This window comes from Enhydra lutris, unplaced genomic scaffold, assembly GCF_002288905.1.
Source record: "Enhydra lutris kenyoni isolate GAN:26980312 unplaced genomic scaffold, ASM228890v2 scaffoldscaffold22, whole genome shotgun sequence".
Lineage (NCBI taxonomy): Eukaryota > Metazoa > Chordata > Mammalia > Carnivora > Mustelidae > Enhydra > Enhydra lutris.
The window spans coordinates 6,919,831-6,940,849 of record NW_019154106.1 but is presented as its reverse complement, the minus strand read 5'-3'; the positions used below and the strand labels follow the sequence as shown (position 1 = coordinate 6,940,849).

Here is a 21,019-nt window from a genome sequence, read left to right as displayed (position 1 = left end):
CAATCGGTTAAGCGTTGGACTCTTAATTTCGGCGATGACCCTCACAATCTCAGGGTAGTGAGATCCAGCCCTACGCAGACCCTGGAGTCGGCTCTGCACTCTTAAAAAAAAAGAAACTTGAATCTTGCCAACCACTATCAAAACTAATAAAAATTAATCCTTATTTGCCCTAAATCAGAACTGGCCATGGGGCACCTGGTGGGCTCAGTCATTAGAGCATGCAACTCTTGATCTCGAGGTTGTGAGTGGGAGCCCACGTTGGGCATGGAGCCTACTTTTAAAACCAAAACAGGGGCGCCTGGGTGGCTCAGTGGGTTAAAGCCTCTGCCTTTGGCTCAGGTCATGATCTCAGGGTTCTCGGATCGAGCCCCGCGTGGGGCTCTCTGCTCAGCAGAGAGCCTGCTTCCCTTCCTCTCTGCCTGCCTCTCTGCCTACTTGTGATCTCTGTCTGTCAAATGAATAAATAAAATTCAAACAAACAAACAAAACAACAAACTGGCGCAAAGCAAGTTATATCCCCAGATGGACCGATCAACCTGAGCCAGCGCTGTCCATGGTAACAGCTTTTGTGTGGCTTGAAGCTTTCATCCATTTTTCACACAACCAGTCCGTGACCGGTATTAGCCCTGTTTGGTAGATGAGAAAGCTGCGGCAAGAAGGCCTTGAGACGCCAGATCTGCTCGCCGGCCCCCGCGCTGCCCCGAGGCTCCTCAGGCCCCAGCGGCTGGCTATGCCTCCGGGACTCCCGCGGGCTCTTGGCTCCGCCTCACTGCCGCTCGCGCTGGAAGCCCCGCCCCCAAGAGGGCCCCGCCTCTTCCGCGACGCCCAATGAGACTTAGCTGGGGGCGGGACGGGACGTCATTGAGGGCCAATCTGATGGGGCATGGGCGGGGCTGCGGCGGGTGGGAGCCGAGCGGCTGCACCCCGGTCTTCCCAGCCGGGAGAGAGCCCGGCGCGGGCGGCGCGCACGGGGCCTTCCTGAGCGCGCGCCCGCTGCCCGCCGCCCGCCACCTGCGCAGCCCGTCGGCCCACTCGGCCCTCCGGGTCGTGGCGCCCGTCCCTCCCCTGCTCTCCCGTCGCCGCCGGGACAGGGGCGCTGAGCGGAGCCGGGGCAGGGGCGGGAGCCGCGGGACGAGCGCCTGAGGTGGGTGCGGAGCGGGAGGCCGGGCGGCTGGGAGGGCGGGCGGGCGCCTGGGTACTCCCCGCCGACGGACCCCGCGTCGAGGTGGGGAGAGGCCGGCCAGGTGGCGGAGCCCGGCTCCGGGCCTGCCTTGGTCCCAAGCGCTCGTGCCCGCGCTCCTAGTACCTCTCCCAGGCCACCTCCCTCCCCTCTGGGGACACCCCATCCCTCTCGCTGCCCGCGGCCTCCTCACCCCTCTTGCTGTTTGTCGCCTGTGCACCTGCCATCTCGTCCCCGTGCTCCCACTCCCTTCGCTCTCCAGGCCGGACCCCCGCCCAGTCTTACCTCCTCTGGACCCAGCACCAAATTAGCCTCGCTCCTCCTGCCCCAACTGTCGCTCTTTGTGGTCTGTACACTTGTCACCTCAACTCTGCTCATCCACTCGCCACCCCGCCCCCAGCATCTTCATTTAAATCCAGCCCAGGCCATCATCCCTCTCCCCCTCCCAGGGACTACCCAGCCCCGTCCCTGATTATCCCCTACACCTGCCCCACTCAGCCCTGGCCCCCTGTCCTCCCCTATCCACACTCCTTTGTTGTCTCTGCAGCTGTCCCTTTGGCTTTATTCATCCTTCTCCCCTCAACCCCAGGCCAGACCCCTTCTCCCTCTGACCAGTAAGCCAACCCCCTCCCCAGCTCTGCTCTGGCATTCCTCTGGGTCTGTGCCCAGCTCACTGCTCCCTCAGCCTCACCATTCCCTTCCGCCCCGCCCAGCCCCCTGAACACCTGCCCAGTGCACCCTCTCACGCTCTCCCAGCTGGCCCAGTCTTCCCTAGTCTCTGCCACACAGCAGCCTCTTTCCCTGTCCTCGTATATTCTCTCTGCCTCCCTGTGCTCCTTTCCTGTCCTCCTGGCCTCGGCCCTCCGGACCCCACTCACTGTTTCTTGCCCCCACAGGGGCCGCGGAGAAGCCATGGAGCTGAGCAGCAAGAAGAAGCTTCACGCCCTGTCCCTGGCCGAGAAGATCCAGGTGCTGGAACTCCTGGATGAGTCCAAGATGTCCCAGTCAGAGGTGGCCCGGCGCTTCCAGGTCTCCCAGCCCCAGATCTCACGCATCTGCAAGAACAAGGAGAAGCTGCTGGCCGACTGGTGCAGCGGCACGGCCAACCGGGAGCGCAAGCGCAAGCGGGAGTCCAAGTACAGCGGGATCGACGAGGCTCTGCTCTGCTGGTACCACATCGCCCGGGCCAAGGCCTGGGACGTCACGGGGCCCATGCTGCTCCACAAAGCCAAGGAACTGGCTGACATCATGGGCCAGGATTTTGTGCCCAGCATCGGCTGGCTGGTCCGCTGGAAGCGCCGGAACAACGTAGGCTTTGGGGGCCGCCACGTACTTGCGCCCTCCTTCCCCCCAGAGCCCCCTCCCCCAGACCCCACGTCCGGGGCCCAGCCTCCTCTTTCCCTTAAAGACTTCTCCCCAGAGGACGTTTTCGGCTGTGCCGAAGTGCCTCTGCTGTACCGGGCCGTGCCCGGCAGCCGGGGGCCCTGTGAGCGCGTGCGGGTGCTGCTGTGCGCCAACAGCAGGGGCACGGAGAAGCGGCGGCTGCTGGTCAGTGGACTCCAGGCCTCGCCCAGGTGCTTCTTCGGAGTCAGCAGCGAGGCCCTGCCTGCCTCCTACCACCCTGACCTGGGCATCCCCTGGTCCGAGTGGCTGGCCCAGTTCGACAGGGACATGGGCCGGCAGGGGCGACAGGTCACCCTGCTGCTGGCGGCCCGGGTGCTGGAGGAGCTGGCCAGCCTGCCCGGACTCCGCCACGTGAGGCTCCTGCCCCTGGCCGCCACCACGGCCGCCCCCAGCACGCCGGCCCTGCCCAGCTCCGTGGTCCGGGCCTTCAAGACACATTACCGGCACCGGCTGCTGGGCAAGCTGGCCGCCGTGCAGAGCAGGAGGGCCGGTGTCTCGCTGGCAGAGGCCGGGGCAGGCCTCACGGTGCTGGATGCGCTGCACCTGGCAGCGGCGGCCTGGGCCAAGGTGCCCCCGCAGCTCATCGTCAGCGGCTTCATCCAGGAAGGGCTGGCTCCCTGCCAGCTGCCCCCGGCCCCCAGCGAAGCCTCCGAGCTGCCTCTGGTCCCCAGCGGGATGAGCCTCCAGGAGTTTGCCCGCTTTGTGGACCTGGAAGGCGAGGAGCCCTCGTCTGGAGTGTGCAAAGAGGAGTCAGGTGCCGAGGCCGAGGAGGGAGTTGGGGAGGACGGCTTCCAGCCCCTGCCCACCAAAGCTGACGCCCTCCGGGCTCTGGGCACACTCCGGAGGTGGCTGGAGTGCAACAGCCCCTCCCCTGCGCTCTTTGAAAAATTCTACGCCTGCGAGGAGGAGGTAGAGCGGCTCTGCTGCCTGTGAAGGGCCCCTCGTGGCTCACTGGAGCCTCTCCTCTCCTGTTTCCCATGGAAACGCCCTCTCTAGAAGGCAGACGGGAGGCTGGTCTCTTTCCCGTGGAAATGGAGCTCTTGTGAAAGGTGTGCAAGGGAGACACGCTGGGAGACCCAGTCTAAGCTCTGAGAGAAAGTTGTCCAAGCCTTGAGAAGAGGGGTTGAAAGATGGGGCGCACAGCGGGGTGAAGCTAGCGCCTAGTTTCCAAACCTCTAGGGAGGCTGGGCCTCGGGAAGATGGAATTGGGGCATTACAAACAGGCCAATCCCTTGAACTCTGTGTTTGAAACAGTTCTGCTTCTGGAAATAAAATTTGTAATCAGAAAAGAGGTCAGGGTGTTCATTTCCTGGGAGAATCGACTAAGATTCTTTCAATTGGCTACTGAGGCTTGCCGCACCTCAGCTGTCTGGGCTGTGCCGGCAGGTGACCAGCGGGACGCCCTCTCTTCCAGCAGTCCAGCAGGAAGGGCTCCCAGGGAATGGGGAATCCTCACCCGCTGATAGATCCCGAGTTCTGCAGCTTTCGGACTCTGCTCTCAGATCGAGGCTGGCAGGTGGTGTTAGGAAGGAGGGGTCAGGCTGGGGACAGTCTAGGGAAACCAGAAGGAGCCAGAACTGGGAAGAGTCACGTGTTCAACCGTCCATTTCACAGCATCTCTCCAGCAAGCCTGCGTGGTGAGGCTGCATAAATGGTGTCCCCGCTGAGCAGGACCTTGTGACAGCAGAGGTGCATCCTGATTAAAGGCTGTCACCCAGGCACGTGCACCGTCCTGTGGCCCTGCAGAGCCCGGGGAGACTCCTGGAGGGGTTGTGCCCTCTGAGCTGCAGCTTGGCCCGTAAGGCCAGTCCAACACAAGGGGTGGCGGGCGCGGAGGCCGACTGGGAGGGAAGGAGCACAGTGTGGTGGGCGGAGGCAGGAGGCCCCTCCAGAGCACATGGGGAGGCCTGGGGAGCAGGAGGGCTGTTTAGCTCACCAGACCTGGTGAGGGGGCACCCCAAAGTTTCTCAGTCGGGATGGGGACAGGTCATTCGTGGGGGTTCTAGAATAACTGAGATATGGAGAGTGGGTCAAAGATGTGAGAGCCACTGGCAGACAGAGTCCCAGTGGTCTAGGTGGGAGATGGGCAGCCTGAGCCAGATCAGGAAGTAGGACTTGAAGAGGATGGATTTACCTGGAAAGGCCATGGGCCATGGGCACAGACCCGGGCTGCTGAGGAGTCCAGCTCTGGCCAAAATCTCCTTGTGGCCTAAAAGGCAGTAGGCCATCACAAGTCAGTGCGGGGTAGCTTTTGGGTTTAGGGCCACTGCGGTCCAGGACTCAGTGCCCACGACAGCCACGCAAGCAGGGGGAGGGGCAGAGGGAGAGGAAGAGTCTTAAGCAGACTCTGTGTTGAGTGTGGACCCTTACGCAGCCACCCTGGGATCATGACCTGAGACCAAATCAAGAGTCAGACACTTAACCAACTGAGCCACCCAGGCGGCCGGGACAGCTCACTTTTAAACCATGCTGAGCCTGCCTGCTGGTCTTCCAAGCCCCAAATCCTGTAGGCTTTCCTCACAGATTCCAGTTTTCCTACCTATCTTCCATTGTCCCTTTTCTGAAATCATCCCAGTTCTGACCTATCTCCTTAAACATTAAAACCAGAATTATACGACCTCTAAAGACCTGATCAAAGTAACAAGGAGGGGACACACCAGCCCTCTGTCCTGGGTGCTGTATTCAGGTTAGAGCAGCTCAGCCTGACGGCCATATTTCTGCCTTCCTCCCAGAGCTTTTCTTTTAAAGCCACAAGGAACCATTTCCTTTCATGCGCTGCTGTCCTGTAACATTCTTGGCTTGTTTGCAAGCGACTTTCTTTTTTCTTTTTTTTTTTTTTTTAAGATTTTATTTATTTATTTGACAGAGAGAAATCACAAGTAGGCAGAGAGGCAGGCAGAGAGAGAGGAGGAAGCAGGCTCCCTGCTGAGCAGAAAGCCCGATGTGGGGCTTGAACCCAGGACCTGGGATCATGACCTGAGCCGAAGGCAGCGGCTTAACCCACTGAGCCACCCAGGCGCCCCTGCAAGCGACTTTCTTGGCTCATTCAAACAGTATTTACTGACTTCTTTGCTGGTGGGTCAGGCGCTGTTCCAGGACCCTCCAGCTCAGAGAGAATAAGACAGAAAGGATCCCTCCTCTCCAAGCCCTTACTTTCTGGCAGAGGGAGATAAAGAAGAGACGAGCAAACCAATAAACGTGGTCATTTTAGAGGGAAATCCGTGCCAAGATGAGAATAAAATAATGATGTTGTCGAGAGGGGCTGGGAGAGGGGAGTTAGGGAGAAGGCCTTTGGGCTGAGTTGCAAATGGTAAGGAAGTGTTCTCTGCCCAGGGAGCAGCAGGTGCAAACATCACAGGCGGGAAGCAACTGTCCTATGGTAGAGAGTGGGGGCGTGGGGGGTCAAGCAGAGGAGGAGGGTGGAGAGGAGAGGAAGACAGGGGCCTCGGGGTCACACTGTTCACGGTCATCTCAAGTGAGACAAGCAGTTTGGAGGGGTGGTCTTGGTGGGAGCCTGATTTGGATAACGGAGGAACACACGTTATGTTTTAGAAAATCAGATTCTAGTCACTGTGTGAAGCTCATATGGGAAGTGGAGGGGAGCACACGTGGAAACAGGAAAATCAAGGACCTTAGGAAGCTACTGCATTCGGTGAGACCTGATGGGCAGGGCGAGAGCTGCAGAGGAAGGAGAGGAAGGAAGAGGACACCTGCTGTGCCCAACAGAGCCGAGCTCTTACCAAGGTCCGGTGTCCCTTCCCGCCCTGCAGACATCACCACCGCACAGTGAGGGCAAGACAAAGTGCAGGCGTTGTTTCTGTTTACCTACAAGCCTGTGATGAGCACCCTCTGCTCAGAGGGCGGCAGAGGTGAATAAAACACAGTCCCTGTACCTAAGGAACCAGCCAGAGAACTAGGAAGTGACCTGTATATAGCCTGTGGATGGGGGGGACACTAGATCTGTTGCTTTTGTTTCTACTGATGCTTCAACTCATGGTAGCTTTTTTCTTTGTGTGTATTTTAATTTCTGGATGTGGAAATAATTTTTTAAAATATCTTATTAGGTTTTTTTTTTTTTTTTTTTAATCTCTGGAAAACTTGAAGGTCTGATTTAGGGTGCACTTTCAGAAGAATGTGTAATTACTCCTACCAGGCACGAGAGGGCGCTACTGCCACGATAAATTAATTTCTCCGGAGAAAGCTGTTTCAGACCTGAAGTACCGTGAGTGGGCGTGTGGTTCCTGGTTCACAGAGGGGACTCTTACTCTTAATTTCTGTCCACCACAAGGGAGAGGTAGGTTTCTTTGTAGATTCCCTTTGCTGGTGGGTGGAGGTTTTCTGGTTTACCCTTTCGCTAAAGGTGTATCCTTTTCCAGAATCTTGGTTTAATTTATGAGTCTTGGGTTCAGCGCCGCTCTGTCACTCAATGTCTAGTCTTCAGCTCCGGGAAGTTCTTTACCTCCAAGGTCTCAGCATTAGTGTGAGCCCCAAGGGCAGCTCTAGTTCCAATATCCCGATTTGCCCTTGGGAAGTTCTCTTACTTCTTGAAAAGTTAGCAACAGTTTTAAGATCGTGTTTGTAATAACAGATCTGGAATCCAGCTGCCTTGTAGAAGGAGGGCTCTAGGTAAAGTCTAGAGCACCAGTCTGCCAGAAGGGATATTGGGAAGACCGGATTTGTTGGTTGTTTTTTTTTTTTTTCATTTACTCATTCATTCATTTGTTCAAAGCTCTTTATTGAACAACTCTTGTGTGTCCGCTAGCATTTTGATGATGAACAAAAACAGGCAAGGTCTCGGCTTCACAGAGCTCATAGCTTAGAGGAAGGACAATAATCATAAAAGAATCATACACACAAAAGCCTGTGATTCCAGATAAAATGGGGATTACATGAGAGCACAAGCTAGTGGTTCTCAGACTGTGGCCCATGCTGGCAGCATCAGTAGGAACTTAGGAAAGCACAAATTCTTGGAGTCTCCTCAAACCCACTGATTCAGAAACCCCAGCATGGGACCCAGTAATCTGTATTTGAACAAGTCCCCCAGGTGATTCTAAACCACTGGCATAAGCCAAAGGAACTTGACCTAGACAGTGGGACTGAGGAGTTTTCCTAAGGAAGTGGTGATGATAGCAGAAGGATGAGTGGGAGGCGCACAGCCAGTGAGAACTGTACATGCAAATGTCCTGTGGTGAGAGGGAACGTGGTTGTTTAAGAAACCAAGAGAACATGAATGTCTGAGAACCTTGAAGTTTGTAGAAGGAGCTTGTCCTGATTCCTCAGAGCAATGGAAAGCCATCAAGGGGAACAAGGAGAGTAGGAAAAAGTTGAGTTATTTGTCCAGCTTCAGGACAGGACTGGGGCTGTGGTTTTAGGACTGAGAAAGAGAGAGTGAGTCCTAGAAAACTTTAGGAGCAGGGTTGGCAGGAGCTGGGGACTCCTTCGATGTGGGAGGAGGGGAGCTTCTCTGAGACCTCTGGCCTGAGGACATTTTTGGGCCACAGAGCACTGCAGGAGGAGCAGGCTGGAGGGGGAACGTGGCACTTTGGGATGCTCAAGAATGCGTGAACAGAGACAGCCAGTAGTGTGGACCTAGGGCTCGGGACAGTAGTCAGGCTGGAAACACCATAGAAGCACATTCAAAAACCGCATCCCCATGGCTCAGCTGTCGAGTAAGTGCGGGAGAAGTGAAGTAAGCACGAAGCGTCCCACAGTGTGTCATTCCTCCCTGTGCGCATGCAGTCCATGCCAGTTAGCCTCCTCTAATGTCTCCTACCGTGATCACTGCTGTAAAGGTAAGTGTCACATTTGACATCACAGAAACCAACGAGATGCTATTTACGTTTGTCCAAGTCACAGGCTGCTTATACGCAAGGCTCGGACACCAGCCCCAATGCCAAGCTCAAAGCAGGTGCGCTTGCTGTTTGGTTCTTAGGGATTCCTTCGAGCTCAGCGAGCTCTCAAAAAGAATGATGACCTCTCACAACATGGTAATTCCTTGAGGAATTTATTTTTTTTTTAATATTTTATTTATTTGACAGACAGAGATCACAAGTAGGCAGAGAGGCAGACAGAGAGAGAGGAGGAAGCAGGCTCCCCGCTGAGCAGAGAGCCCGATGAGGGCTCGATCCCAGGACCTGGGATCATGACCCGAGCCAAAGGCAGAGGCTTTAACCTACTGAGCCACCCAGGCACCCCTCCTTGAGGAAGTTAAACATGAATATCACGAGACTCTGCTCATGTGAAAACACGTGGCTTTTAAAAATACCCTTGGCCATAGGGCGCCTGGGTGGTTCGATTGGTTAAGCGTTTGACTCTCAATCTCAGCTCAGCTCTTTCTTTTTTTTTTTAACTTTATTTTATTTGAGAAAGAGAGAGAGTGAGCGAGAGACAGAGAGAGAGCACAAGCAAGGGGAGCAGCAGAGGGGGAAGCAGACTCCCCGCTAAGCAGGAGGTCAATGTGGTGCTCAATCCCAGGACCCTGGGATCATGACCTAGAGCCAAAGGCAGAGACACTTAACTGAATGAGCCACCCAGGTGCCCCTCTACTCAGGTCTTGATCTCAGGGTTGTGAGTTCAAGCCCCAAGCTGGGTTCCATGCTGGGTGTGGAGCCTAGTTTTTTTTTTTTTAAAAAAAGAAAGAAAGAAAGAAAGAAAGAAAATCCTTGTTCATTTCCTGCCTGATCTTTGTCTTTCCACCCTCCTTTCTTTTCTTTTTTTTTTTTTTAAAGATTTTTTTTATTTAACAGAGAGAGATCACAAGTAGGCAGAGAGGCAGGCGCAGAGAGAGAGGGGGAAGCAGGCTCCCCGCCAAGCAGAGAGCCCAATGCGGGGCTTGATCCCAGGACCCTGAGATCATGACCTGAGCTTAAGGCAGAGGCTTAACCCACTGAGCCACCCAGGCACCCCTCCACCCTCCTTTCTAACACTCTTGTGCCCCTTCCCTGGGCCTCTGAAAGAGGAATGAGTTGTTTTCTCGCTAATCCCGGTTCTGTTCTAGCCGCTGGGCTAGACACCATTGTCCCTTGTCCCTCATCACCCTCGTCCTGGCAGTGGAAGGAGCAGCCCCATGGGAGGCCTGCCTTCTCTCTGGTTGTGAGTGAGAAGCTAGAGGAGAGGAGCTCCAGCCCCCAGAGACACCTCTAGAAAAAACCAGATAGGGAAAACGGACAGTACAGAGACAGTCTTACAGGCGTCATTACTACCCCCAAAGAGGATTTAACTAAAACCAAATCAAAAAAGGATTTTTAAACTGTTATTCTCTTGCTGACTGGTAACATGATGCATGACAAGCTACAGAGGACCACCCTGACCGCCTGCTCCCTTCCTGCCCATTATAAGCCCATTTCCCAGGCACCCACTGCCCCCCGCCCCATGCCCCCAACAACTGTCGGACTACCCCTGCCACGTCCAGCCCCAAAGGCCTGGCCCCGCGGCGGAGCTGGACAGCCACTGGGGCTCACAGACTGACCCGACATCAGGGGAAACTAAGGCACAGAAAGGGCAGTGAGTGGCTGAGACAGACCCCGTTCTTCCATCCCAGAAGCACAGGCTCCCTGAGTCCGGGCAGGAGGGGAGACCTCTGACGCTGGGAGTTCAGCTCATGTCTGCTGGACTGACGACTCCCTCAGCTCGGAAGGGCAGCATGTGTCGGCCGGGAGGAGCACCTAGACGCCATTTCTTAAACTTTAACATGTGTAAAAGGCTGTGCTCCCCTGCACCCAGGCTCCTGGCCAATGGGGTGCCTCCTGCCTCCCCAGTGGGGCCTTCGGGGGTCAACACTTTGGGCCAAGAGTGAGGCATCTCCTCGAAGCCAAGAGACGAGCAGTTTGCACACATTACACATTTCTCAAGCCAAAGTCCAAGCATGGGGCCCGCTGAGCTCTGAGGGAGGTGAGGAAGTGGAGGTGGCTCCCGGGCCTCGAGCCCTGAGGCTACACTGTGACAGCAGAGAAAGGCAGGGGGTGTGGGGTGGGGGGCAGTTGGGGGGCCACCCGCCATCGGCAACCCAGGATCCAGTAAAGGAGACCTAATGCCATTAAGCCGAACCCCGGTGAGCTTGAACTTTGGTGGGTGATGGTCTCCGGCCCCAGGGAGCACAGAGCAGCCAAGTAACTGGGCTCTGGGGCTGGAGGCTCGGATGTGCCCCAGCGGGATGTGAGGCATTCTGGCTGTGTGACCTCAGACAAGTTAAACACTGTCTCTGAGCTGACTGTGATGATCATTATAATGTTGTGAACTGTGATAATATGGTGATGGGTTTTGTTGTTGTTTTTTTTTTTTTTTTTTTTAAGTAATCTCTGCTCTCAGTGTGGGGCTCGAACTTACAACCTCGAGATCACCAGTCTCACGTTCCACCGAAAGAGCCGGCCAGGTGCCCCTATTGTGATGGTTTTGAGAGGGAGCCCCCAGTAAATGGCAAGAATTCTGGGCATTCAGGTCACCATAAGGTGGGCCCAGGTGGATCTCAGACCAGATCGAGACATTAGTGGGTACAAACTCTGCTCAGCTTTATTGCCAATCAAGCAAACCTTCTTGTCATTGCCACTTAGCAACTGAGACAAGTAAAGAACACAAGTGCCATCAATGAGGGTGGGACGGGAGACACCCTGGGGAGGAGTGGCCCCTGACTTCTGGGACCACTCCGAGAGGGGCCAGGCAGGCAAAACCTAAGACGGGGGGACAGGACGAAGGAAGCCGGTGCGATGGCCGGAGTGGGGGAGCAGAATAGAAGTCTGACCCCTGATCTCACGGAGCTCCCTGTGTCATGGGGCCAGGTTGAGGAGCGAATCAGAAACCGGGGCCTGTGATAGAGGCATGTGGTGGGATGTGGGAGGGATCGGGGGCAGGGCGAGGGTTGGGGAATAAAGGAGGGGGTTGGGGGTGGTATGAAAACCCCACAGCCAGTGGGGAGCAAGGGGGAACTTCCTTGCCTGTCAGGAAGGACTCTGGCAGACAGTGCTCTGCCTGGGCCAAGGAGCAGGCTTAGCCAAGGCGCGCGCTGCCCTCTGCTGGCCAGGAGGGATCAAGGGCCACCCAAGCCCCAGAGAGGAGAGGGCCCAAGAGGTGGGGGAGGTGGGGCTTTTCCCCACTGGCCAAGGGAGCCACTGAAGGATTCTGGACCAGCAGGGGAGAGAAGGCTGCTCTCCAGTTTGGGGGAGCAGGTGGGGGATGGGTGAGGATGCGGTGCTGGAATCCAGGGGATCGTTAGCGCCCAGGAGAGCCGGCTCTGAGAGCTCTCTGAGGGGTGAAGTCACAGGTCGGGCCAAATGTCACGGGCACCAGGGGCCACTGAGTGTGTTTCACAGCCCTGGGGAGCACGGGAGCCAAGGCAAGTGGTGCTGGGAGCCTGAAGCCTGCCCTGGGTTCCGGAGTCCAGGAGCCGGAGGCCCGGCCCTCCGCCCCTGCCTGCCCATGAGGAAAGGCCCGGCCTCTCCAATTGGAGAAGGAAACAGGTGCGCTCCCCCTGACCTCGCATCTGGGCGGTGGGGCGGGGGTCTGGCTGGGGAGCTGGGGACACTACGTGGCCACGCTCAGCCCCACCAGCGCAGGAGGTACTCGTAGCTGAGGAAGGTGACGGCGTTGACAGGAAAGGCGCGGGCGCTGTTGATCGTCAGCCCCCGGAAGAAGACCCCCAGGCCTTCCTGCCGGACACTGCTCGCCATGCAGTCCAGCACCCCCCGGTACACCCTGTGCTTCAGCCCCGCCATCTGCATCCGGGACTTGATCACGTCCAAGGGGGTGGCCACCGCCCAGGAGACGATGCCTGCGAAGCCCCCTGCCACCAACACCGAGGCTGAGCCTGGGGCAGAGGAAGCCCAGGTGGGTGTCAGACCGAGGAGCAGGGACCCCCCCACCCAGTCCCTGGGGTCCCTCCCCTCCTCCGCGGCCAAGGCTAGCTCCCCTCCCCCACTCCTCTCCGTCCCCCTCCCGCTCACGCAGTCCACTTACTGGGGTTCTGTCCTTCTGGCGTGGACTGGCGGCAGAGCCACTCGTAGGTGACAAAATAGATGCCCAGCGTCGGGGTGTCCCTCAGCATAAGGGCCCAGGCTCCCCGGAAGAGGCCCCGGGGCCCCTCCTCTTGGCAGATGGAGACTGCGCAGTGCACGGGTCCCCGGTACCGGGGCGGGGGGCTGCCTGGCCGTGCCCTTGGCTCTGTCTGGTTTTGTAGCCGGACTTTGATGAGGTCAAAAGGGGCCAAGCAGTAGACCTGGAGGAAAGGAAGCACCGAGAGCCTGGGTGGGGCTCCGAGCGAGGAGGATCCTAACAAGAGGACGGTGGTGAGCAGAGTAGGGCCGCGTCTGCCCATCGGACTCGCCACTCCCGCTGCCGGCAGGGCTGGGCACAGGCTGGGCGCCACCCTTAGCATTGGCCCCGGACAGCCGGCGGCACTGCCATCTCCTCGGACAACGGCACCGAACTTGCCTGGCACATGCTCAGAGACAATCCTGGATTGTTTCTCCCCTCCCAAAAGCTGGGGGGGGGGGAAGCAGGCACCTGCAGTGATGGGGTCTGAAGGAAGCATTCAGTCTGGGTCCCTGAGACAGGTCTGACCCCTCCCCAGACTAACGGAGGTCACTTCCGGCCTTAAGAATCAATTCCTAGATTCTTGCTCCCCGTACTTCCCACGGGACACCTCTCAGAGGCCCGGGAGGGGGTCAAGCGCTGGGCCAGTCTTTCCTGCCTCCTGCAAACCCCCAACCACTAGGGTCCCAACAGAAGCTGGGCGATGGTGGGCTCTGTAGGTCCTAGGACTCTCATCACCCGGCAGAGGCAGAAGGGACAAACATTTGGGGCACTGTTAGGACTTCTGGGTGAATATGGAGGGAAGCTGGGGCCGGGGGCTAATGTGAGGGTCAAGGATGCAGTAGGTCAAGGTCAGCTGTTAAAGTCCAGATGAGATGTGCCTGGGTGGCTCAGTGGGTTAAAGCCTCTGTCTTCGGTTCAGGTCATGGTCTCAGGATCCTGGGATCGAGTCCCGCATCGGGCTCTCTGCTTAGCAGGGAGCCTGCCTCCCCCTCTCTCTCTGCCTGCTGCTCTGCCTACTTGTGATCTCTCTCTCTCTGTCAAATAAATAAATAAAAATCTTTAAAAAAAAAAAAAAGTCCAGATGAGATCTGAGGTCAGGCTGAGGTTAGCATGTCATGAGGGGTTTCTGTGGGTTTTGTTTCTTTCGTGGAAAGTACATGAGCTTGGTTCCTCAGCCCTGGAAGGGGGTTCTGGCAGCGCTGTTCGGACAATGCCAGACCGACTTTGTTCACTTCCTCCCGTACAGGAAGGTAGACTGGACTCCCTCTCCCTAAGGCGGGACCCTGATGTCATCCTTTCAGAGCCTGCGGGCAGTGCCAAGCTCAGGGCTTCTCCAGGGGATGCGCCCCTGAGTCCTGGGCTCCTGACGGTGCGGAAATGGCTGAGCCAAAGGTAGGGTAGTGAGTAGGGGCCGGTTAGGGCCCCTCTGCTCCCCATCCCAGGCCACGCTAAAATCTAGTTTCTACTCCAAGACCCAGGGAAGCTGAATCCATGGGCTTGATGGCAAACAGGGTTCCTGTTGGACCTTGAACCCGGTCCCCATCCATGAGCCTACAGTCCCCAGTTCTGCTATCCACTCGGCTTTGCAAAGAGCTGGAGAGGAGGGCGACTTAGGAGCTAGGCCTGGCTGGGTTAGCCGCTAGCGTGGAGTCTCGCTTCTCTTCCTTGTTTTGGTGGCGTGCCGGTCTCAGGGCTTGGGAAATATGCAGGCACGTGCTCCGCACAAGAAGGGACAGAAGGAAAGCCAGGACCTGCGGGCATCTCATGAATCATTAATTCACTGGCTTGAGCCACCTAATTCTATCCTTTGTCCTCGGTCTCTGCCCCAGAAAGTGTGTTAGGGGCATGAGGGCAGGTGCCGAATAGATGGTGACCTCAGGCGCCTCAGGCTGGGGTGTGGGGTAGAGTCAGGCACGGGTCCCTCTGCCTCTATGCTCACACCCCCAACCAGCTGCCCCCGCCCCCATGTCTGGAGGCCCCTCTTTCCTCCACCCCACTAATCAAAAGCCTAATCCTTAAATGCTGAGAACAAAGACCAAAACTAAATGATGGGAGCTCTTTAATGATTAATACCCAGGCCTCTTCCAGCGAGATCTATGGACTGGGGCCTGGTTGAAGCTTCAGGCAAAAGGGCTGAGCGGGGCATGGGCTGGAGGGCTGCCAGGACCACGCCGGGGCTGGAGGAGTTGGGCTCGGGGCTCTGGCAAGGCTATCAGTTCTCCAGGGCAAGGGATCCCCCCGGGAGAGAGGTCTTCCCACAGCACTGAGCCCGGCAGACGGCTCTGGAGGTACACGTGTGCACGCTCACACCTGCGCGTGCGTGCTTGCAAGCACCTGTGTGTACGTGCCCCTCCCCTCCCTCTCACCTGCACGAAACCTCCCGTGCAGCCAGCTAGGAAGACATGCGCGTAGCTGGGAGGCTGGGCCCGCCGCTCCTGGTGGGAAGTCGCTGTGAGCGCCAGCAGCGTGTTGCTGTAGACCCCGAACAGCACGGAGTTGACCACGGCTATGCTCGCAATGGGGAAGCTCATTCCCTTGAAAAAGCCCAGAAGCTGTAGAAAGACAAGGCGACATTAGGACCAAGTGGGGGAAGGGGGGGTCTCCTCTTTGCCCTTCCCACTCTGACAGGGTCCCCTCTGGCCAGAAACCAGTCCTGAGTCCTGCCGAAGAGAGGCTGAGGCTGGCTGAGGCTGGGAACAGTCTTGGGGCACAGCCAGCTCCCAGGAACCCCCAACTTTGGTCTCCTCTCTTTCAGGGGCAGAAGAAAGCTACTGCCGACCACCCAGAGGCCTCCCCCTGCCGAAGCCCCAGAGAGGCGAGACACCCACCGACTCATGGCGGTAAGTCTTAACCAAGCAGTCGAAGATGCCCCGGTATGTGGTCTGGGTCTGCAGCCGCACCTGTGCGAGGAGGACAGAGCAGGCAGCCCAGGAGGGCTGGGCAGGGATGGCTCCAGCCCCCCGCTCCTCCCGCTCTGCCCGGCAGGATGCCAGCAGCGCAGCACTGATAGGAAAGCTCCCCATCAGCCAGGCCCTGCTCTCAAGGCATGGTGACATCTGGTTCTGGTGACAGCCTTCATTCCTGAGATGCCTCCCCTCGACTCACCTTTACCGTGTCAAAAGGGTATCCCAGGACCAAGCCCAGAGCTCCTGCATGATAAGAAGATGCTATGAGGGGGGGCCCCTTGCACCTAACCAAGGGGAGGGGAGCTCGGGCAGGAGAAGATGGGGCCAGGCCTTCCGGCCAGACTCCAAAAGAACTCCCACAGTCCCCTTTGCCTCCTCCTCCAAGCCAAGCTCTGGGCTAGGGAGGTGTGGGGACCAGGGGCAATGCCGTTCCCAGAGGACACCCAGGCAGAAGGGAGGAGCCCGCCACAGACACCGTGTCCTCACAGTGTCCAACACTGACCGTCCTGCTTGCTTATCTAACTGTGGGGCCACAGGACAGATTCTCCAGGGCCCCACGTCCCTGCCAGACTGACCCCTTTTTCCCTTCCACTCACGCCTGCTGTGGAGTACGGGGTCTTGGTCCAGACCCTACGGCGTCTTGCTGCCCCCCCCGGGGGGAGGAGAGCCCAGCCCCCAGGCCACCTCCCCACGTTCCGATCTTGCCCCCCAGAGCAGATGCTGGCCCTGGATTCTTGGGCGAGGTCACAGCCCCCGGAGGCAGGTTCGGAATGTCCCTCTCTTTCTGCTGAGGGACACCCAGAAGCTGGGCTGGGCCCTCGACACAGCTGGCCTCGGTGCCGGAAACTAGGGCAGAGGCCCAGAGGGGAAGGCAGGACAGCTGCTGGGGTGAAAGGTGAAATTCCTTTCTGAGCCCCACAGGGTGGGCCTAGAGAGTGGGGTTCTCGGTGAAGGTCTGCAGGTGTGTCTGGGAGGGGGCTCACCGCGGCCCTGGAGGTGAGGGCTTTGTAGCTTAGAGACCCGCACCTCCCTCCCCGCGCCCCCAAGGCAGCTGCCGGGAGGCTCTGGGAGCTGGTCCCCGGGCTCCAAAGCCACCAAGACTTTGGTCTCTGTTCCTTCTATGTCCCCTGGCAGTGACGGACCGCTAGGGGGAATGTAGCAGAAGGAAGAAAAACGTCTCACCAGAGATCCATCCGGCCACAAACTCCTCCACAGGCATTGTCTGGCAGGGGCGGGAACCGGTGGCTCCAGACAGGAGACGCTAAGGAGCGTCTGGCCGTCCCTGATCTCCCTCCCCGTTGCCCGCCCGATAACCTCCCACTAATGTTTAACTCAGCCGGGAGGGTGAGCGGTGGCCCAGCGCCCAGACCTCTGCACCAGGAGGGGAGGAAGCCACCTTGGGTGGCCCTGACGGTGGAGAAGGCCTGTGCGGAGTGTGAAATCTCAGAGCAGGGATCGTGGCGGTGGCCCGCCCCCTGCCGGCCCACGATGGCCTCGCAGCCTTGCTGCGGGACCAGGCACGGCAGCCAGGCCGCAGCCTCCAGGGCTGCCCCAGCCTGCAAGGCCTCAATGAGCCTGTCCAGGGCAAGGCCCTGCCTGCCCGGCCTGGCCTAGCCAGCCCAACACCCTGGGAACCGGTGGCCAGGCCGGCGGAGATAGAGCATGGCCACCATGGGGCAGGCCCAGCTCGGTCCCAGTGCCCTGGGAACCCCAGAGCGGACAGGGTGGGCACAACCCGGAGAGGAGTGACTCCCTAGCCTGAAGCCCTACCTCCTCCCAGGGAGGTGTGCGGCTTCCCCGGCTCCCTTGCCTGAGTCATACACAGCCTCCCTCGTACACATCCTTCTCTTCTCCGGGCCTCCCTCCCGGGGGGCAAGCTGGGGATTCGGGTGTTATCAAGGGTGGCTGGTGTCTCAGCGCTGGGGTTATGAATGCCCATTTTTCTTTGGACAACAATCTAAAGTGACACGCAGGGAGACCTGCATCCCTCTCTCCTCCTCTCTGCTTCCTTCCTTCCAACCCTCCCTGCGGCCAATACACCAAGCACGTTCTAGCACGCTTTGGATTCCGCTCCCCCGCCGGCTTCTTACAAGGTGGGTCTGCTTAAACACGCTCACTCCTCGCTGTTTTTGTTTTTGTTCTTGTTTACTTTTTTTAAAGATTTTATTTATTTATTTGACAGAGAGAGATCACAAGTAGGCAGAGAGGCAGGCAGTGAGAGAGAGGAGGAAGCAGGCTCTCCACTAAGCAGAGAGCCTGATGCGGGGTTCGATCCCAGGACCCTGGGATCATGACCTGAGCTGAAGGCAGAGGCTTAACCCACTGAGCCACCCAGGCGCCCCATGTTTTTGGGGTTTTTTTAAAGATTTTATTTATTTATTTGACAAAGAGAGCGAGATGACAAGTAGGCAGAGAGGCAGACAGAGAGAGAGGGGGAAGCAGGCTCCCTCCTAAGCAGAGAGCCCGGTGCGGGACTCAATCCCAAGACCCTGAGATCATGACCTGAGCCGAAGGCAAAGGCTTCACCCACTGAGTCACCGAGATGCCCCTCGCTGTTGTTTTGAAAGCGATATTTTACATCACTTAAAAATTCGTTGCATCTCTTTACCAATCAGATGATGGCTCCCGCCTTGTGTTTCCCATGCCTGCCTGGTACCTTTATTTTTCCTGCTCCCATCCTCTCTCTCTGCCTGAGGGGGGTGCAGCAGGGGCTTCCATGTCATCCAGACTGGGGTTCCCGTCTCAGCTGATCTGTGGCAAGGCCCATGCTTCCTGAGGCTCTGTCTCCCATGTCCTTTGGGATGCTCTGGAGGTCATCCAAGGGGGGCTTCCAGGGTGGGGCGGGGGGGGTGGTGGTGGTCACGTTCAGGATCGCGGCTCCCTGACATTTCAGTTATTTCTGTCAGCAGGGCGAGGGAGGCAGCGGCAGTCCCGCGGACCTGGAGGCAGGACACAGATGGACGTGGATGCACATGGTGGGGGTCAGGGCAGAGGGCAGAGCATCAGGGCAGACCCAGGGACATGGACAACCCAAGTGCTGAGGCTGCTGTCGAGCATGAGTGTCTGACATGAACAGAGTTTACAGGGTGGGGGGTGCTGATGTAACGTATTGTTCACATCCTGGGCCATGGGATATTGTCAGATCCTATTCGTAGGTCTGTTGAGAAGTGGGGCCAGGGCAAGGTCCTCTTTTCAGGGCACACAGATCCAAGGCGCTGGAGTCACCACCCATAGAAATCCGTGAAGTCTCCAAATGTGGGTGCCAAATTTTGGAGTCCCCCTTGCCTCCTCCCTCTGTCTCACAACCCCCCACCATCCCATAAGGAAATTGTGTTAATATTGCCTTCAAAGCAGGACCCAAATCCCACCCTTCCTCTCCTCCTCCTCTGCTAGCGCCCTGGCCCAAAGCCACCAAGGCCTCCACATGGTCTCCTGGTCTCCCTGCCTCCTCCCCTGCCCACTTCCAGTCTGTTCTCTGCCTAGTAGCCAAAGGGATTCAGCTGAAATTTAAATCAGACCGTGTCTGCGCTTTGCTCCATACCTTGCAAGGGTCCCTTCCTGCTCAGACTGAAAACGGAAGTCCTTCCTAGGCTCTAGGACCCCTCAACATTCAGCCCCACATTCCTTCAACCTCATCTCTGGCCACGCCCTGGTCACTCTGTCCCAGCCTCCCAGGCCTCCTTCTCTTCATCCAATGGGCTCCTGCCTCCAGGCCTTTGGCACTGGCTGTTCCCTCTCCCTGTTGGCCTGGTCTAGCCTGGACTCAGACTTATCACCTGCCGGGCACTCCTGGTGCCCCTTCCCTGGCTCTTCCTCTTCGTTCTTCCACGGCACCCGTGACTTTCTGATGCACCAGTGATTAACTTGTTGTCTGTCTGGGCTGGGACCTCTGGCTGTTTGTTCACTGATGTTATCCCGAAGGCTCAGCACAGCACGTAGCAGAGGACAGGTGCTTAATACATATTTGGCACAAGAATGAAGGAGTGAACGGCGAGGAGGGGGGGACAGCATTAGTGGGCAGCCCCGCAGCCTGCCCTGGGTCTCCACTTCTCTCCCCATCTCCAAAGGGCCCCAAAGAATGCGAAGCCCCAACAGTATCCCTACCTGCCCCTCCAGATCATGCAACTCTTTGTTCCCTGTCAGATACCCAAGAACCAGTCCCACTCACCCTTCTGCCTTCCCGCTGTGGCCAAAGTAGAACCCACTCACCGCTACTTCCTCACGGGTAGACGGGTTTTAGGAAGCAGGGCTCATCTCTGACGTCCTCCACCTAGAGCTGCCCGGGGTTCTTTGGGCTGCCCCAGTGCCCTTCCTTGCCGAGGACTGGGCTGCTGTCCTCATTCTGCTGGTCGCGCTCTCCCAAGTGGGCAATCCCTTCTGTGGCCCTTGGTGGGTGGAGGGGGGGGGGGTCTTTTCCTGCTTATAAAAGCAGGAAAGCAGCCCAGCTGATTGCGGAGTCTCAGGCCACTTGGCTCTAAAGGACTGGCAGCCTTCACATCAGAATGGGCCCCGCTCTCTTCTTCCATCCCACCCCACCCCCCCAGTTCAAGGCAGACCCATGACCCCTCTCTGGAGCCTTGCCAAAGGGCAGCCCCAGCCCTGGCTGGACTCTTCTCCTGGAAATCCAACCAGGCCTGTCTTCTTCCTGGCCAGGCAGAGCTCTGACTTCGTCCCACTCTAGCTCACAACCGCCCAAAACTCCTCATCACCTGCCAAACCCACCACACACAAACCCCCGCCCCCAGGTGCCACCCCATCTTCCAGCCTTGCCTGCTGTGCTCTGACTACCCCGGGCTTCCCTGGGGTCCTCACCACGCTCCCACAGTTCCTGCAACTGGGAACGCCTTCGGGAATCCCTTCAGTGCCCTCCTTCCCCGCACTGGACCTGTTCCAGGCTCCTTACTGCACTGTGCACACTGCCAGACGTCGGCTTTGTGGTTTGCCTTTTCTGATCCTGTTTTCTCGACTACGCACCTCCTGGTGTGATACAAGAATTAAAGCACTTAGAAAAGAGTCTGGTGCATTGTACCCACACCACGAACAGCAGCTACTATTACTCTCACTTCTACCCACAGGGGCCCCGAGGATGACCTGAGGAAACGAAAGGGTCTGGCACTCAGTAGGGCTCCAGAAGTGAGGACCCATCTCTGCTTGCTTATAGTTTTCCGTAGCGTTGAAGGCAATTCTGTCATCGTACGTAGTTGTAAACACATGTTTCTCAGGGCACCTGGGTGGCACAGTCAGGTAAGCAACTGGCTCTTGGTTTTGGCTCAGGTCATGATCTCAGGGTCCTGGGATCGAGTCCTGCATCCACGCTCAGGGTGAAGTCTGCTTGAGGTTCTCTCTTTCCTCCCGCTTTGTTCCTCCCACTCATTCTGTGTCTCTCTTTCTCTCAAATAAATAAATAAAATCTTTAAAAGAAATTACTTGGAGCACCTGGGTGGCTCAGTGGATTAAGCCTCTGCCTTCGGCTCAGGTCATGATCTCAGGGTCCTGGGATTGA

The 21,019-nt window shown here is 57.6% G+C and overlaps 2 protein-coding genes across 4 annotated transcripts; one reads left to right on the top strand and one right to left on the bottom strand.

The window, feature by feature from the left end:
• Positions 1–2,092: 2,092 nt before the first annotated feature.
• On the top strand, positions 2,093–3,517 carry LOC111149400 (tigger transposable element derived 3). The gene has a single exon (XM_022506425.1). The coding sequence runs from the start codon at positions 2,093–2,095 to the stop codon at positions 3,515–3,517; it is 1,425 nt and encodes a 474-aa protein (XP_022362133.1).
• An 8,180-nt stretch (positions 3,518–11,697) lies between these two features.
• On the bottom strand, positions 11,698–16,735 carry LOC111150088 (solute carrier family 25 member 45). Of its 3 annotated transcripts, XM_022507429.1 has the most exons (6): positions 16,699–16,735; positions 15,716–15,759; positions 15,439–15,510; positions 14,977–15,162; positions 12,533–12,791; positions 11,698–12,383 (listed from the first exon to the last, which is right to left on the bottom strand). In XM_022507429.1, the coding sequence occupies exons 1-6, from the start codon at positions 16,733–16,735 to the stop codon at positions 12,115–12,117; spliced, it is 867 nt and encodes a 288-aa protein (XP_022363137.1). In that variant the 3' UTR covers positions 11,698–12,114. The 3 variants fall into 3 exon arrangements, with proteins under 3 accessions (XP_022363137.1, XP_022363139.1, XP_022363138.1); XM_022507431.1 differs by lacking the exon at positions 14,977–15,162; XM_022507430.1 differs by lacking the exon at positions 15,439–15,510.
• Between the last annotated feature and the right edge of the window lie 4,284 nt (positions 16,736–21,019).

Bases quoted from the DNA above. Each gene is read 5' to 3' on its own strand.
- LOC111150088 (XM_022507429.1), bottom strand. From the start codon at position 16,735: ATGCCTGTGGAGGAGTTTGTGGCCGGATGGATCTCTG. The intron at 15,163-15,438 runs GTGGGTGTCTCG...GTCTTTCTACAG, and splicing joins AGACTTACCGCCATGAGTCG to CTTCTGGGCTTTTTCAAGGG. The intron at 12,384-12,532 runs GTAAGTGGACTG...CCTCTGCCCCAG, and splicing joins GCCAGAAGGACAGAACCCCA to GCTCAGCCTCGGTGTTGGTG.
- LOC111149400 (XM_022506425.1), top strand. From the start codon at position 2,093: ATGGAGCTGAGCAGCAAGAAGAAGCTTCACGCCCTGTCCCTGGCCGAG.